Raw genomic sequence first — 16,451 nt, 5'->3', positions numbered from 1 at the left:
GAAAAGGTTGAAGAAATTGGGAAAGTGATCGACTGCGCATGATCGACAGAAAAATTGCAGGGGAAATCCCCAGCGATCTGCACGAGCCGTTGCGCCGTTTAAACCGCTAGCGTGAATGGTATACAGAGAATGCGGGGTTGGGAATCAGTGTTCTCTAACTCCTCGGCTAGTCTCCATTATTTCGGCTCTGCAACAGCGTGCTATGCAGGGGTTTCTTGCGTATACCGCTTTTGTCGTGCATACCATCTGTATAGATCAGCATTGCATCAATGAAATTTCTATCTCGTCATGTGCGCGAGAAGCCCAGACAAGCTGCAACGTGTGTGAACCTCGCCAATGAAATCTGTGCCTCGGAAATGGAACAGGATGTCGACGCTTCCAAGCATCGTGTCGAACCCAATCCACCACATGAATCAGAGATGAGCAGTCGAAGACGAAATGCAAAGTGGATTAGCACTGCAAACTAGCGCAGCAAGACCAAGCAAAGAAGTCCTCTTGCCCACTTGGACCTGTCAGAGAAGTTGATTTCAGCAGCTTGTTGACGCCACAAATCGTTGGAGCAGTGTTCTCCACCATGCACTTATTCTTCGAGGGACGAGCCCACCGCGCAACCCGCGCCAATGCATCCGACAGCGGTTCTGGCAACTTCATGGTAGCAGATTCCGGTCTAAAGCTGCTCGATTCCGGCAACGAGTCTTTCCAGCTCATGGTCTCCACCTCCACGCACGACCGCGCCAACAGAGGCCGCCAAATATGTCATGCGTCTCTGCCTCTCCTCCTCCTCCATCAGCTTACTCTGGCGAGCGGCCTCTTCAATCAGAGACCTGGGTAAACCAGCCAGTCTTGCGACATTCAATCCATAACTCCTGTGCGCCACACCCTCGCCGACTTCGTACAGGAAGGTAATATCCTTACCCTCTTTCACGCTGCCTTCTTGTTCAGYGAAGCGCATGTGCACATTCTTCAATTCTCCGGCAGGCCACATCTTTGTCATTCTCGCCAGACTCTGGTAATGGGTTATGAAGAGAGTGAAGCTCTTCAGCCTCTCCACAACGTCCCACAGTACGGCCTGCGCAATAGCGACTCCATCATGCGTGCTCGTTCCGCGTCCAAGCTCGTCCAGGATGACTAGACTGCGTGGCGTGGCCTGCTTGAGAATGTCGCTGGTTTCACCCAACTCCACCATGAACGTGGACTCGCCCTTCATCATGTTGTCAAAAGCGCCCATTCGTGTGAAGACGGCATCGAGTAAGCCAAGCTCTGCAGCATCTGCGGRAACATACGATCCAATTTGCGCCATGATGGCGATGAGCGCGACAGACCGAACATAGGAGGATTTACCGCCCATGTTCGGACCGGTAATGAGTAATGCTCGGGTGGCGTTGGCGGAGAGGTCCACTGAATTTGGTACAAAGGACTCGAGCAGAAGCTGCTCTACCATCGGGTGACGTCCTGCAGTAATCGATATGCCGGGCTCGTCGGTGAAACTCGGCTTGCAGTAGCCAGGCTGCGAGGCCACCTCTGCCAAGGAGAGGAGGCAATCAAGCAAAGCAAGAGACTGGATGCAGTCGCGAAAGGCCTGGTATTTCGAGCCAATTTCGGCGAGAAGCGCTGCAAACGCTGCATCGCAGGCGTTGGAAAGCGCCTCCTTGTGCTGATCACGCTCGCGTATGAGCTTGACGACCTCTGGAGCATGAAATCGGGCGACCTTCTTCGTGCTACTGATCTTGGTCCAGGATGCCGGTACGTTCTTGAGGAAGCCATTGTCCAGCTCGATCAGATAATCGATCTCCGATACTGTCACATAGCTAACCTGCTTGCGCTTCAACGTCGCTGCGGCCACAGCTCTGAACTCTTCAAGATCGTGCTCTACAGCTACGATACCACATTTGTGATCTGTAATGTCCTCTGTCTCGTGCTCGTCTCTGAAGAAACCGTACTTGTCATCCTTTCGCGCAGCCTCGGCATTCATGCGTTCCAGATATTGCAGAACATCGTCCGAGATGCGTGGCAGCGAAGCGACTGCCTCGTTGAGAATGTTCGATTTGAAACCGGCATTGGCAGGAGAGGTCACGGTGGCATACTCCTGCGCGATCATGTGTAGTGTTTGCAACAACACCAGCAACTCAGAGCGGGAGCACTTCTTGTAGTATATGCGGATCAGTGTCCTCTCCAGATCACTTCGCACCTTGCCGACCATGTGAGTGAGCTTCTCAACAGCAAGTGTTCCTGCTCCGCTTTTAAGCTCCTCCACGGCATCGATTCGCTCGCTCAATTTGGCACGATCAAGCAGAGGTCGACCAACCCAATTTCGGAGCAGCCTCCGGCCAAAACGAGTCCGTGTGTGGTTCAGCGTCCAGAATAGACTTCCACGCTCGGTCTGGTCGGTTCCATTGCGGTAAATCTCCAGGCTGGTCAAGGTGTTCCCATTGAGTAGCATGTGCGCCCTTGCACTGAATGATTGGAAGCATTTGGTGAGGTCGAAGACATGCTGCAGCCCATACGCTGTGAGATGCGTGATCATTGCCGAAAGACATATGGTCGCGTTCTCGGAAAGCTTGTGAACCTTGTCTAGAAGTGTTCCCGTCTCCGTGGAGGACTCGATCTGTGACGCTGCGGGCTCTCCATCCTTGAGCTTGTCGGCGTAGAATTTGGTAATGTGACTGTACGACTGGGCAGCCATAGTCTTGGGCTTGTCGACACGCTCCAAGCGAGCATCATCGCCTCCGGATAGGTGCTGGACGAGCTTCTCCGTTGCCTTTGACACTTCTCCAACGACCAAGAACTCGCAGGGCGAGATGTGCAGGAGTCTGGTTTCCAGCTCGTTCCGCATCCACCCGTCCTCAAAGTCATCGTAAATGACATCTCCAGTTCCTGGCTGCACCGCAATCAGACCAATTTGCACTTTCTCATCAGATCCAGCACCTTTGGGGTAGCTCTCAGTCAGACACAACAAGTGTCCGGTCGCAGGCGCTCCTCCACTCACTCCGTCGAGCGACCCACCAAGTCCTTCCTCGTCGTCGACGTAGGTACCTTTTGTGTAGAGATTGGTCAAGCCGCGTTCGAAGATCTTGCTTTTGTTGCTGCCCGCCGCCTTGAGAGCAGCTGTTTCCAACTGTCTGACTATACCGACCTTGTGCCCTGCAGTGACAAGACGCTTCACATGGACATGCAGTCTGTGTGTTGGAAAGGACGCAGAAGCAAACTTGTCGAGATGGGCCTCAGATGGAAGCTCGTCAATGAGACTGTACTTGCCCGGGATGCACATAATGGCAAGGACTTTGGCAGCCACTCGTGCATCCTCACCAAAAAGCCGATACTTGTACCCAGCCTCGACTATCAGCAGAGCGTCCGGATATTTACGCTTGAGGTCCACCACTTGTCGTTGCAGGGGCGTGAGCTTGTCTTTGCCTTTCCTGGTAGCAGGTGCCTTTTTGCCCTTGCCTCTCGGTGCAGATTCCGCTTCCTCGTCTTCGTCGTCCTCGGCCCCCTCCTGGCCTGCTTGGGTCTCATCGTCTATGAAGCCGTTCTTGCGCTTGAACTCTGCAAGACTGTCTGGTCTTCCCAATTTCTTCACGAATCTCTGATGCAAGCGCTCTTTCGCCCGTCGGACCTCCTCGTCGTCTTCCTCGTTCTCGTCGTTCGCCACGTTTGGCGAGCTTGAGAACGCATATTTGGATGTTCTGGCAGTGATGCTTGGCTTCTTGCTAGGACCGACACTGTTTATAGAAACTTGTCCCAGCGACGGACGCGCTACGATGGACTCGTCGGCACCTTCAGAATCATATCGTTCGCTCTCCTTCCGCCTCTTTGCGCTTGGAGCTACCACGTCGTCCTGTTCCTCTGAAGTACGCTTCACCGCAGAAGATCGTTTACGCATGCCATTTGTAGGGGCATCATCATCACTGACGAGATGTTCGTTTGGTTGGGTCGATGCTTCGTCCTGCTGTGCGGGTGGGTTGGGAGTTTCAGTGGACGCGTTGCCATTGACAGCCTTCAATGCAGGCTTCGCYGTCGCRGATCTAGGCGTGAAGAAACTCGAGATCGACGGCTGTTGCTTCTTCTGGGAAGAGACTGGCGGTGCCATCTTCACATGGCGTGATTCAATGTTTATGCAGCGACGATGTAAAGTATTGTCTGAAGTAGTCCGGAGAGTTGACGGGAAGGAATGGTCAGACGCGTTCAAATGCGAACACGAATGGAACACGAAATTTATAAATCGACAGCACCATCATCATCGTCGTCACCACCGCAATTGCACATGAGAAGAGTGACTGGAGCGACACAAAACCTCATGATAGCATTAATATGATATAAGCGCACACAAATCCGCCCGTAAATGCCATTTCTGCTCCTGTGAACGCAACAATCGGGCAATTATCCCCTGACATGACCCCAATGCGAGAGTGCTCCTTCTTTTATACATCACCGTCGATTATAAACCTTGATTCATGCGCCCATGATTTTCGAAAAGATCATCCAGAACCGCGCTAGGAGCACGTTGCCCGGCCATGTACTCGCCGTTGTTGTGCCCGCCTGTACCAACTGCCAGCGACGAGCTGCTGGGTTCTTGGTACAGAAAGCTGCTGCGCTCATTGCCGTAGCCATCGCGACTAAGTGATGCGTTTCGACCCTCTCGAGAAGGAGCACGGAGGGCGTCGTGTTGCCTCAGTCCGTCCCGAGATCCGAATGCCGATGCAGAACGGGAACCTTGTACTCCGGGGGAGTGGGGAGGTGATGGCGTGTTGACCGTACTGTGTCGAGCATATGGGGCCAGTGAGCCACCAACGAGGGATGCCCTAGACGTTCTACCTCCTGTAGCTCCGTCTGCGGGAGCGGCGTAGTAGCCGGCAGGAAGATAGGTGGAGTTCCGATTGTCGAAGGCTGCAGAGCTTGCTCGGTTGGAAGCCTGGGCGGTTGGAGAGAAAAATAGCCCCTGTGGCGGGGCTGACGACTGCCTCCTGTCATGATCATCCTTGGACGGTTTGATGGGCTTGCCGGCGCTCGTCAACGCATCGAGTGACATGCTACTGCCGTCCTCGTATCTCTTGTTGTAGGCATGCTTTCCGGTGCCACTCTTCCACGCAGGAGCTCCCTTCTTTTCTGGTCCCCAAATTGAAGCCATGGCTGCACGTTTAACAGATCTGTTGATGCTCCACGCGACAAGTCCTCTCCACAATAGCACACAGGCACCCATGAAAGCCAAGACCGCTCCAACGGCGATGAAGACGGTACCTTCAGGCATGGTAGACTTTTGCATGAATGGCGCAGCTGCGGTATAAGGGATTACCAGTGTCGGTATGCCAGCGCCTGCAATGGTTGGAAGTCCGGTGAGGGAGAATAGCGCGCCGCTCGTGGTGGACGTGGTCGCATCCGGGAAAGTGGCAGTCAGATCTGCTGATGTGCCCGAAGCTGTGCTGTCTGCCGCGTCACTCGTCGTCGCCGTCGAGCTCGCCTCTGTGGTACTCGTTTGATCGTCACCTCCAGAAGATGCAGCCGTCGTTTGTGCAGTCGTCGCATCAGAGGTGGCCGACGACTCGGCGGCCGAGGTGGATGTCGCCCCCGTCACAGTTGCTAGGTCTGGTAAATCCAGTGATACGTTGACGTCTACCTGCGCGTGCACCATGGGCACGGCCAGGAGTGCCGCCAGCGCGACCGCACGCATTAATCGAGGCATTCTTGAGAGTAAAGGTATATGGAGGAAGGCTGCGGCCGGTATTAAAGCGATTTTCTGGAGAGGCTGCTCCGCCAACGTCTCTGACAAGGATTATCCGTTGGCCGTTGGCCGTTGCAGCCACGTTTCCAGCCTCCGACGCGCCGTCGGGAGTCGTCGATGGTCTGAGTGAACGCAGGTAAAGTATGGATGCTATTGTAGCGAACGACTGAAGCGACGGATGGAGAAGGTAACACAAGATCTGAATCGCAGGTGGTCGAGCACAAGGTGGAGAGTTGCACAAAACAAACTGAATCCTGCCCTTGCCCTGTCCTGCCAGGCGCAGGGGAAAACGAGCTGTGGTCCATATTTGGACACGGCTCGGCCCCGTCTCCGCTTTCGAGATCGGCCAGAATAATAATTGAGAGACTTCACTTTCATCATCATCGCATTCCCCGCATCCACCACGCGTACACTCATACCATGGGAGTTCAAAAGAGTAAGCGACTCCAACTGTGCAATATCGTCTGCCCGACAAAAGACTGCCTCGCACGCAACGCCTCCCTCGCTCCTGTCCCCGATCGTCTGAAATTCTGCTAACACTTTTACTCACAGAGACGCGCAAGTTCGGCGCTGTGAAGAGGGTTATTGGGCAGCACGATGCTAGGTTGAAAAAGAACATTCTCAAGGAGGAGACCAAGCAAAAGGCGGAAAAGAAGGACGACATTGTGCGAGAAGTGTGAGTTTGGTTGGACTGAGGGCAAACAGGAAGGACACTGCTGATCGGTTCAGGCCTACCGCACCATCCAACATGTTCTTCCAGCACAACACCGCTCTCACCGCACCCTACTCCGTCTTGGTCGATACCAACTTCCTTTCGCATACTGTACATCACAAGCTCCCGCTGCTACCGACCCTGATGGACACCCTCTATGCCACATGCACGCCAATCATCACATCATGCGTCATGGTGAGTTCGAATGCGATGGGATATTATGCTGTGTAAGGAGTCGAATCGCTAACAGCTCGCTTTTTATCAGGCCGAACTCGGTAAGATGCATGCCCATCGCGACTATAGAGATGACAGAGAGTTTCTAACAGTCGGGGACAGAGAAACTCGGACCGAAGTACCGCATCGCTTTGCAGATCGCCYGCGACGAAGTGAGTGACGTGTTGTAGTATTTGAAGCAGAAAAGGGAGGACTAACATCCATTAGCGTTGGGAGCGACTACAATGCGACCACAAGGTAAGCGAATCGAGGAGAACAGCACAACAGCATGCGCTTGACTTCCAAGCCGCGCAATCTTCTTGGATCTTGGCTAATCTTCCTACAGGGCACCTACGCCGACGACTGTATGCAAGCTTGCTAAACGCCCATATTGTCTCGGGCATTGCTAACGCTTGTGCTCACCACCTGCAGGTATCGTTGATCGAGTTATGAAGCAAAGAATCTATCTCGTAAGTCACAACCACTGTGCCATTCGTGCGCCAATCACTAACTCAAACCAGGTCGCCACGAATGATAGAGAACTCAAGTAAGATACTGAAGGACACAAGGCATCCAGGGTAGCTCGAAGGTGTCTCTTGAGCTACGCTTTGTCTTTGTCCACATCGAGAATATCTCAGACATCGCTAACCCTTGTCTCTTTCGCTTTGTAGGCGAAGAGTTCGCAAAATTCCAGGTGTACCGATCCTGAGTGTCGCTAGGGGAAAGTACGTGATAGAAAGGTACGTCTATCCCGCGATGAATCACGTGATCTATACATAAACCTGTGTGGGCTCTACTGACAATGAGCAACAGGTTACCCGATGCGCCTGAAAAGTGAAAGTGCTTTGCGATTGCATGGACTACTATTTGAAATCATGGTTTAGCGAGGCGTTGGGAGGCGTACAATAGATACGGAGTCGAATGCGAGACCATCACGATTTGAGCGGGAAGGATGGATCATGYGAAATGACGACAATTCGCAGCACTAACGACAGGCATTCTTCATTTGTCACTCCTCCATGAAGGATGCGAGGGATTGCTCGTGGTCAGGAGCGGTGGCAGCATGTTCAAAACGACGATCTTGCAGTCCACTCGACATGCTCTCGGGATTTTGGAGACTGCATGAGTCGAATCCAGGTTCAAATTCGTTTGAGTGCACCGATCACAAACCGGTGTATGTGGTTGTTGGACAGAAGTACACGAAACATGTGTTGAGAGGGGACGAAATGGCCCGGCATCGACATTTCGAAACCAACCGAACCGCTGATCGATAGGCAAAAAGTGATGCGGAATATGGAATGATTATTCTCTCTCTGACGAGACTCCATTAATTCTCCTATCAACCAGGCATTAAAAACACGGAATACTGCTGTACACTTGTCTCGCAACGGCAACAAGCATGGAAGTCGGAGAATATTACCCCATCTCAACCCTAAGGCAACCCTAAGGTTCAACCCAGGCCCGCGGAGAAGAGTACAAGAAAGGGGACACGTGACACAGATAGGAGGAGTATGTGCATACATGTCCTTCATCCTCCTACCGTCATACTCGGGATAGAAACTCCAGCCCTAAGTGACCACCACGCGGGATGGATTATGACAAACACCATTGTCTTCGACAAACTGTTGCATATGGTTAGGAGACCTTGTAAAGCTTTCAGATGAAGTTGAAGGTGATACTCACGGCTTCACAGCACCTGGGTGTCCGTTGAGATATTCCGCCACTGCACCTTGCAGAACTTCCAGTGTCCCCAGGGATGATACCTGTTAAAGATAGTAAGCTTCTAAAAAGATATACGCGGGTAGTTGCTATATGCTTACATTCACTGCCTTTAGTAACATCTTTTACGTCGCTTCTAGCAATGCTTAATACTTTGGTTTTGCAGCAATAAGGTTTTGTCGCTACACCCACAATGTCGGGGTCACATTGAAACAGCCTGGCTTTCACTCGTCGCTGAGCCTCTGCTCCACTAAGGGCGAGAAGAGTAAGGGAGATGAGAGGAGCGAAGTGCATTTTGCAACGATGATAACGATAATGATGTTGATGATGATGCTGATGTTGACAAAGCAAAGGCGATTTGTATATCTTATAACTCCCAATGAGCCCCATCGTTCATGGGCCGGCGCGTCGTTTGTCTTATCCGCGTAGTCGTTGACATTCTGAGACCGCTGTCTTGACGACGCGAACATTTCCGTATCGGCAGATGACGCCATAGGCCTTCGATTCTCACTGACGTGGTCGCTATTCCGGAGTTTCCAAAGAGCGATGGAAGTCATGTGCATCTGCAATGTGCATGGGGGATAAGGGTCGCCCCCACAGCACGTTTTCTCGCCGCGTAACGTTTCGACATGCAATTTCCCCACATTCCATTCCTTCCCTCCTTCAACAATCCTCCGACATCCTTCGCTCGTGCCCATCTATCGCATCCCGCCAAAAATGAGATATTCCACCAATCGCTCTGCATTTCCTCGCCACGTCTCCGGATTGCGCAGGCCGCAGCAAATTGCGCGGCAGCACAGCTGACTAGCCGCCAACTATCGTAATGGCAATGACAAGGGTGGCCTCGAAGTAGGCAATCCAACCGCCTACCCCAAACGTGCGCTCCGCGTCACTGATCATCCTCCCTGTGCGTTGTTCCACCACCCCACAACCACTCAGGATCCGGAGGCGTCCAACTAAGAAGTCAGAGCCGGAGGGATGTGCGGGAGCCGCCTTGGCTGGAACTCTTGGTAACATTTTGCCAATCGTTTCGGTCGGTGTCTTGCATAAATTGGCCGAAAGAACTCACGGTGAATCAGAAAGGCTCGGCGTCGCAACGGGTTTGCTGGGCTTGCACCAATTGGCAAGGCTTCCCCAGCTTGATGCCATGATGGGGCTATCGGCTCGACGAAAGCAGTTGAGCTTATGCTTGGCGTTCCAAGAAAGTACCGTGTCATCTCATCATCCCATCATCCCACACGGATCCTGGGAGATCCCGAGTGTTTGTACTCCCTTGCAAACAAGTATATAAAGAGCGAACATTCCCCGTCTTTGTGCTTCTTTTGACCACCACACCTCGCTTCCACATTCACTCATACACAAAGCAAATTGTTCACACAAACTCTCACTCTCTCTATCAATCAACAACAACAACGACTACTAAACGTCCCCAGCTTTCCCCAACACAACAAAATGGCATCCGGACTCTGGCAGGCCGCTCCCGCTAAGGTCGAGACCAACGTCACACCTCAGATGGCCAACAGCATTCCAGGTACTTGGTTGACCCTGACACCAACAACTCTCAACACAACATCACCAACTCTCGAGCCAGAGCAAGCAAGCCCAGTCGAAGCCAAGGACAGCCTCTTTCTCAGCAACGACGCTGCCTCTTCCACCTCTTCTCGCCACTCGTCCTTCAACGATATTCGTCGCCCAATGATGAAGTCTCCTGACTTTGGACCCGACGCTGCTGAGAGGCGTGCATCGAATGTCGCCATGGGCAGGACTGCTGCCTTTTTGTGCAACAACAGCCGCTAAACATGGCGCGACACCATTCTACATGCCCGTAGCAGTTTGGCAGGACTAGAGATATCGATCTAGTCGTCAGACGAATAGCTGGGAGTCATTATCGACTTGTTGGGTCAATACCGGCACAAGCAGAACTCTTTCGATTGTTGATCGCAGGGTTGGCTATGGGATATCGGTCGAGAACCTCTACAGGTTGTCCCGATTGCAATGATTTAATTATCTGTACATTATCACGACACAAGATAGCAAGCAAACGACAGAAATATGATGAAGCGTTCATTCTCGTTTTGAAATTTTCACCTGGTCGCTGTGTAGGAACAACCAAGTTCTCTCCATCATTCATCCAACCATACCACCTGATCCCTTCTCATCATTCTCAGTCTGGACTATGACCGCTCCGCTCCATATTATTAAGTTAAGGTTCATCTCAACTCCTTGGTGCCGATCACTCTTGCCTAGAAAATGCCAATGCTTGGTATGCTTGGTGAAACGCTTTATACATCCGCGCCGAAACCTCCTGCATCGAAAGCCTCCGGGTTCAATAAGACACTCGCGACTCACCGCCAATTGGAAGTTGATGGAGATGGGATGGATCGACGGGGTCAGACTATCGAAACCCGCAACTCTGCCACGAAACCGCTTCCATGCTAAGACTTGTCGTGGAAGAATACCGCCCAATCACTTATCGAATCGTCGTAGTTCCTGCGGAGTGGGGTTGATTTATCTGAGGTGGATCATATGATCGTGCTGGTGATTTATGCCCAGGTGCCTTTTTCTGGGAAACGATACTTTGAACTTGACTAGAAGTCCTGTCGTAAGGCGTCCACCTCGTGCAAGTTRAAGGTTTCTAGAATGAGCATTCACGGGAAGAACATGGGAAATAATGTGTTTCCAACTCCTCGAGCAATAACCAGTGTGACACTACTGGGCGTTAATATTTGCGGCCAAAAAATACCAAAGCCCAGTACTCTCCATTCAATAGGTTACACGGTTTGGGCATCATCACTACCCCAACCCTTACCCTAAGCAACAACGAAGCAGCGTGACAAAACACTCACGAAAGAACCCCATGGCGTAAGAGTCGCTGACCTTTCGCACGTCTGACTTCTGCCGAGTTGGTATTCGATTCGTACTGTAAGCGGTGTAAACATTCTGCTTCGATCACTRCTGGCATCTGGTGTTCGGTAGGGTCGATTGCGGGCAACAATCGTTTTCTCGTTGTTTCAAACCACGATTCAGTGCAGATTTGATCGAAGGACCTTCAACAATGTAGGTAGGGCATCAGATAGTTTCCTGCAACAAATCTTTCCTGCTACGAGTCCAACCCAGCTTCCATTTGGTCAGAGTACCAGTCCAGGCAGCGCCCTTTGCAATTATAAGGGTATGGATTACTGTTTTTTGATATATCTGTCGTCTTTCTAATCCTGTATTGTAAACACCTGCCTGCCCAATGCCGCTGAATTGCATAGAATTTTTTGAAATGTCGTCGTCATCCCTCACTTCCCTTTGTCGCTGCCGTACTGGGACTGATGCCACGCTTTGCCAATGGCGCCCGGATCGCCAACCTTTTGATCCTCATGGTTCTCTTTGAAGGCCTTGGTACCGATACCAGTGTGGCCATTCATTTTTCTCGAGCTTTCGTTGTCGGGATCTCCTGCTTTGCGGGTGGTCAGCAATTGTCTGCGTGTGACGACCTTCGGACCAGAGTTCCCATTCGTGTGCAAGTGTGCGCTTACCTCTCGGAGTGGCCACGCCAGGTAGATGTGTTTTGGTTCCACCTCCTGCGGAATATCGCTCTGCAATGTTTTGAGATCCAAATGTCTCGATTCTGGATGATCGTCAGCATGTTTCTTGGACGCCCATCATGATACATACTTCTTTCCCTCCATCACGCGGGGAACAGCAAACAGCAAGCCGCCAAGGCCAACACCAATGGCCACGTTGCGAGGTGAGAAGAATTGGCTCATGATGACAGTATTGTGGGGGTATTGAAGAGGAAGAGTGCAGTTCGTAATTTCGTCGCAAGGAGACAATGAATGCAACCCAGAACTGTACCTAATGACGATTACAAGATAGGCTCTCGCTTACTCGGACGCTCGACTAGCGTCCGAGACCGGCACTGCGGGATGCTTCGGCAGGGAAAATAAGTGAATGTAGAGGTAAGCACCAACTGCCGCGTTACCTTTACCAAGGCCCGTCAGCCAGCTTTCACGCCGAGTGTGACCAAGATGTCCAGCAGAAACTCGCCAGCGCGTGTGACCGTGCTAATATCAGGATCGGGGTCGAATTTGCAGGCACTCATTGATGCCGCCAACACCGTCAAGCTCCCCAATGTGCAGTTTGTACGGGTAATCTCCGATCGCAAGAATGCATATGGCCTGGAGCGTGCCAAAACTGCCAACATTCCAACCACCTATCACGGGATCGTACCGTACAAGAAACAGTATCCTGACGATTCCCCCGATGCACAATTCTTGGAAGCACGCAATGCCTATGACGCAGATTTGGCAAAGCTCGTCCTCGCCGATGAGCCCACCATTGTTGTCTGCGCTGGCTTCATGAGGATAGTGACGCCATCATTCCTTGAGCCACTACAAGCTGCTCAGATCCCCATCATCAACCTGCATCCGGCGCTCCATGGGGATTTGGTGGGTGCACACTGCATTGAGCGGGCATGGGACGAGTTCAAGGCCGGGAAAAGGACAAAGACTGGAATTATGATTCACTATGTGATTACGGAGGTGGATATGGGCGAGCCGATTGTGCAACAGGAGGTGAGCATCGAGGGCTGCGAGACGGTGGAGGCCTTGCAGGAGAGAATCCACGAGGCGGAACACAAATTGATCGTGGAAGGGACACGAAGGGTTGTAGAGAAGAGGAGATAGCGGAAGCTGAGCCCGCCTGTCTTTGTGGTGAGAGCCATCCTGGCCGCGCCAATGATCACTCGAGGAAGCACTCGTGGCGCTTGCATTCATCCGTCTGCACTGGCGACCGGCAAACCTACCCTCGGAACAAACACACCAGATCGCGAATGCGCCTCTAAGAGATACCTAGTCGATCTTTGAGTTTGATGCCAAGTGCGGACAGTCTTGCTGTTGCAATGCGGAAGACTCATCGCAAGACGCAAAGGGTTGAAACCGGTCATGGCTTGATGTTACGTTGCTGATTGCAGATCTATCTACTTGATGGACGCAGCGTGGCAAGGGTAGTATCAACCCAATCAGATAAGGTAAGAGACCTGTCGGTGTTCCTTGCAAACCGTCCGTCAAGACATATGAATCTTGCTCGGTGTCTAGAGAAGTCTGCGTGTTAGCACAGAAATGGACGGCGCAACTGGAGCCAACCCGCTCCGGAAGTTCACCTTTACTGCTGGAATGCTTGAAGCGAGCTTATTAGCGAAACCTGTCGCCAAGTACGGCGTTGTGAATGTTCAAACAAGCTCTGATTCTTGGGTATACTACTCGAACGCCTCAACAAAACATTCCTTCACACCACAAAATGTCCAATCAGCGTCCCAACAGCAATCTATCGTTGCGATAATACGGTCCTCCACCTGGCAAGCGAGAATATGATCGCTGGAAATCGCCGCAACGAACCAGCTCTGCCAAAAGTAACAGCTCAGTGGTGAGCGCTTTCAGACGAGGAGATCTGTAATGTAGCTCGTTCGCCCTGCAAATGATAAGCCAATGTTGTGGCATTGCACCAGCTGTCCTTACTCACCCGTCTATGTATTTCACAACACCCCGGATTGTTTGAGCGACGCTGTAAGCTGACATCGGGACGCCGCGGAAGAAATCGTGAATGTGATCAAAAGCCTCGCCATAGTCTCGGTACATGCGGGTCATTTCCTGGCGAGGAAGTCAGTTTGTGGTCGATGAAACCTGATCAGTGATACCAACGTAGTTTGGCAATATCCGTTGCCATATATCGCACCAGGCACAAATCAAGTGTTGATGACCTGAGCATCTCATTCAGCGATTGCTTGGTGTTGAGATTGAGCTGTATGCTGCTTGCTTACCGGACTGGTAGTAAGGGACCGTCCCTTGCATTCGTGTAGAGTAGACATCTCGTCTACCGGAAGAAGTGTTCGGACAGCATGGACAAGAGCACCAGCTGAAAGCGTGAGCCATTCCGTCTGAAGGMAGTGTACTTTTTTGAGGCAGGGAAGAAAAAGAGCCAAGTAGCAGCAACACGAATCACTCTGGCCGGGGCAAACGTCTGGATCGATTTGCAGATATGTTGCCTACACTTCCTGACATTATATGGTCGGGTTCAGATTCGATGACGGCAGCGCAGCCTACTTCAAATCCTCTGTTACTGTCTCACAGTCCAGGAGTTGGCCTTCTACCACCACCGACTCCTTCGAACGACAGGATTGAAAGGCAGCGGTCGGGTCGGGGAACGAGCTCCCGGCAAGCGGCAGAGCGTGCTTGCAGGAAAGGATTGGTCCGCAGGTATGTGACACGCATTGCAGGACCATGCTCAGACGTGCTGCTGACATTTAGGAACAGGCGAAGTCATCGCGTGGACGGATTGGRGTCGCACCAGCCGCAGCGTTGCGTGCCGGCTAGGAGCCCAGCGTACTACAGAACTGGTTATACAAAGGTTTTGGAATCAGCTGAGTGGTTGCCTTATGGCCCAGAGTACGGGTCCTGACGGCCAGTGCTACGCTTGGAAGAGCAGGTCTCGTGGTAGACGTGTCCGCGTGCCGTTGTCTAGCCCGAGACGTTCTATGTTGGGTTCTGTCTTGTCGATGAGATGTTCATGGCTCAGCTTTGCTACACAGGAATAAAAGGACAAAATCGAGGTGTCAGTACTGGTGTCAGTGCTAGTGACTTGCTTTACAATGTGTTTTGTGCGAAAGCACAATGTGAATGACAATAAACTCCTGCAGCGCATGCCGAGAGCAATTTTTCAGTGCTCATGGACCTCGGACCTTTCTCCGCACTGCCGTCGGCAGCGGCCTCCTTGTGGCAGACCCAGTGCAGATACTGYATGCCGGTAAGAGAGACGCATGGCAAGGGGCGCGGCACCGGCCTCCTACCTGCATGCTGCACGATGTGGGAAGATCGTAGGCAGACGCAAAGTCGCATGTTGGGTACTTCTTAGGCCTCATTGACTTTCAGAGTGTCCACGTGTTGGAGCGTCTGGCTGAATTGAGTGATGTGGCAGTCTTGCGATACAGCGCGATGTGACCACTCTGCTCGGCATCGCAAACACATGCACGAGCGGACGCTGTGAAGACCGAAGGTTGCAATATTCAATGTCGAATTTGTGATATTCGAGCTCCACCGCGGCGGCGCTCACCTTTAAATACCAATGTGATCGGGCTCGTGGTCCAGAGGTCTAATCCAATTTCGCCGTGTTCCGATTCGCCCCGGACAAGAATGTCGTGCCATCCATGGGTGTTTCGGCACCTCATGGAAGTTCGCTTCGAGCGCTATTTCCATTCTGTGACCAGTGTACGTGTCAGGCTTCTCGCTTAGGATTATTTTGGCGTTTCTAGCACCATACGCTCATCTGCTGCTGTGGCAACTCTCACGAAGAATTCTCGTCTTCCAGACCGCCTTCCAGAAGCAGAAATTCGTGGCGGAAGTCCCGGACTCCATAAGGGGCTATGCAATCGCGACAAAGTGAGTAACTTGATCGCGCAAGATTAGGCAGGAGTTGATATCATCGTTAAACATCATTGTCTGCTGCAACGTCTCTTTTTTCTGATCGCCGGTACTATTTCAGGATGGCCTCAATGACACATACAAGATCCCTTTGTTTCCCACGCGTCTCGATTAGTTCCGCATTGCAAGAAGCGATCCGGCCAGCTGGTGTTTGACAGGACAGGTCCAACGGCCTGGAAACGTGCGAGCGCAGTTCCAAGCTGAACGACGCATCGGCCCATGACCCTTTGTCAGACTGCCTTACACGACTTGCATTTATGCTCGAAGAACGGCGCTTAATAGCCCAACAGCTTTGGTGACCCGGCCAAGTACATGCTGTCGGCATAGAGCAAAGCAGGTACGACMCTGGATCAAGAAGAAAACTCGAGCGGCTTTCACTGTTGCACGAAATTTCCTGCCGATCGCACGTCTCGGAGCATGTCGGGTCCGGTTCTTGTTGCGGCGCTTCCGTGACCTTGAAGGAACTTGCAATGTGGCAAGCGATCGGGAGTTCTTTGTGGCATGCAATTTGTTGCTCGCTGCACTCTAGCATGCTCTCTTTCAGAATTACTCTGCAACAGCAACACGATCTCCTCAAGTCTTGGACGGCGAAATCCAATGTCTAACAAAGCAGTGGTGACAGCGCCTG

The 16,451-nt window shown here is 52.0% G+C and overlaps 8 protein-coding genes; 3 read left to right on the top strand and 5 right to left on the bottom strand.

Moving 5' to 3' along the window:
- Positions 1-667: 667 nt before the first annotated feature.
- Positions 668-4,087, bottom strand: RCC_03895 (related to DNA mismatch repair protein msh3; the record flags this gene model as incomplete). Its single annotated transcript, XM_023769179.1, has 1 exon — positions 668-4,087. The coding sequence occupies one exon, from the start codon at positions 4,085-4,087 to the stop codon at positions 668-670; it is 3,420 nt and encodes a 1,139-aa protein (XP_023624947.1).
- A 348-nt stretch (positions 4,088-4,435) lies between these two features.
- RCC_03894 (uncharacterized protein) lies at positions 4,436-5,677 on the bottom strand (the record flags this gene model as incomplete). Its single annotated transcript, XM_023769178.1, has 1 exon — positions 4,436-5,677. The coding sequence occupies one exon, from the start codon at positions 5,675-5,677 to the stop codon at positions 4,436-4,438; it is 1,242 nt and encodes a 413-aa protein (XP_023624946.1).
- A 459-nt stretch (positions 5,678-6,136) lies between these two features.
- On the top strand, positions 6,137-7,479 carry RCC_03893 (probable FCF1 Essential nucleolar protein that is a component of the SSU (small subunit) processome involved in the pre-rRNA processing steps of 40S ribosomal subunit biogenesis; the record flags this gene model as incomplete). XM_023769177.1 has 11 exons in its annotated part: positions 6,137-6,152; positions 6,269-6,392; positions 6,446-6,623; positions 6,694-6,703; positions 6,765-6,814; positions 6,870-6,899; positions 6,988-7,006; positions 7,074-7,111; positions 7,163-7,188; positions 7,313-7,381; positions 7,455-7,479. 11 exons carry the CDS (start codon positions 6,137-6,139, stop codon positions 7,477-7,479), a joined length of 585 nt encoding a protein of 194 aa, XP_023624945.1.
- Positions 7,480-8,209: 730 nt separating this feature from the next.
- On the bottom strand, positions 8,210-8,654 carry RCC_03892 (uncharacterized protein; the record flags this gene model as incomplete). XM_023769176.1 has 3 exons in its annotated part: positions 8,210-8,263; positions 8,325-8,404; positions 8,462-8,654. The coding sequence occupies 3 exons, from the start codon at positions 8,652-8,654 to the stop codon at positions 8,210-8,212; spliced, it is 327 nt and encodes a 108-aa protein (XP_023624944.1).
- A 1,158-nt stretch (positions 8,655-9,812) lies between these two features.
- Positions 9,813-10,157, top strand: RCC_03891 (uncharacterized protein; the record flags this gene model as incomplete). XM_023769175.1 has 2 exons in its annotated part: positions 9,813-9,891; positions 9,952-10,157. 2 exons carry the CDS (start codon positions 9,813-9,815, stop codon positions 10,155-10,157), a joined length of 285 nt encoding a protein of 94 aa, XP_023624943.1.
- A 1,487-nt stretch (positions 10,158-11,644) lies between these two features.
- Positions 11,645-12,115, bottom strand: RCC_03890 (uncharacterized protein; the record flags this gene model as incomplete). XM_023769174.1 has 3 exons in its annotated part: positions 11,645-11,805; positions 11,885-11,976; positions 12,024-12,115. The coding sequence occupies 3 exons, from the start codon at positions 12,113-12,115 to the stop codon at positions 11,645-11,647; spliced, it is 345 nt and encodes a 114-aa protein (XP_023624942.1).
- Positions 12,116-12,376: 261 nt separating this feature from the next.
- Positions 12,377-13,033, top strand: RCC_03889 (related to phosphoribosylglycinamide formyltransferase; the record flags this gene model as incomplete). The annotated part of the gene is made up of 1 exon (XM_023769173.1): positions 12,377-13,033. The coding sequence occupies one exon, from the start codon at positions 12,377-12,379 to the stop codon at positions 13,031-13,033; it is 657 nt and encodes a 218-aa protein (XP_023624941.1).
- A 621-nt stretch (positions 13,034-13,654) lies between these two features.
- On the bottom strand, positions 13,655-14,197 carry RCC_03888 (uncharacterized protein; the record flags this gene model as incomplete). XM_023769172.1 has 4 exons in its annotated part: positions 13,655-13,817; positions 13,869-13,996; positions 14,048-14,106; positions 14,167-14,197. The coding sequence occupies 4 exons, from the start codon at positions 14,195-14,197 to the stop codon at positions 13,655-13,657; spliced, it is 381 nt and encodes a 126-aa protein (XP_023624940.1).
- Between the last annotated feature and the right edge of the window lie 2,254 nt (positions 14,198-16,451).

This window comes from Ramularia collo-cygni, assembly GCF_900074925.1.
Source record: "Ramularia collo-cygni strain URUG2 genome assembly, contig: RCC_scaffold05, whole genome shotgun sequence".
Classification (NCBI taxonomy): domain Eukaryota; kingdom Fungi; phylum Ascomycota; class Dothideomycetes; order Mycosphaerellales; family Mycosphaerellaceae; genus Ramularia; species Ramularia collo-cygni.
Note: the sequence above shows the minus strand (reverse complement) of the source record. Positions and strands in the feature narration are given on the sequence as shown.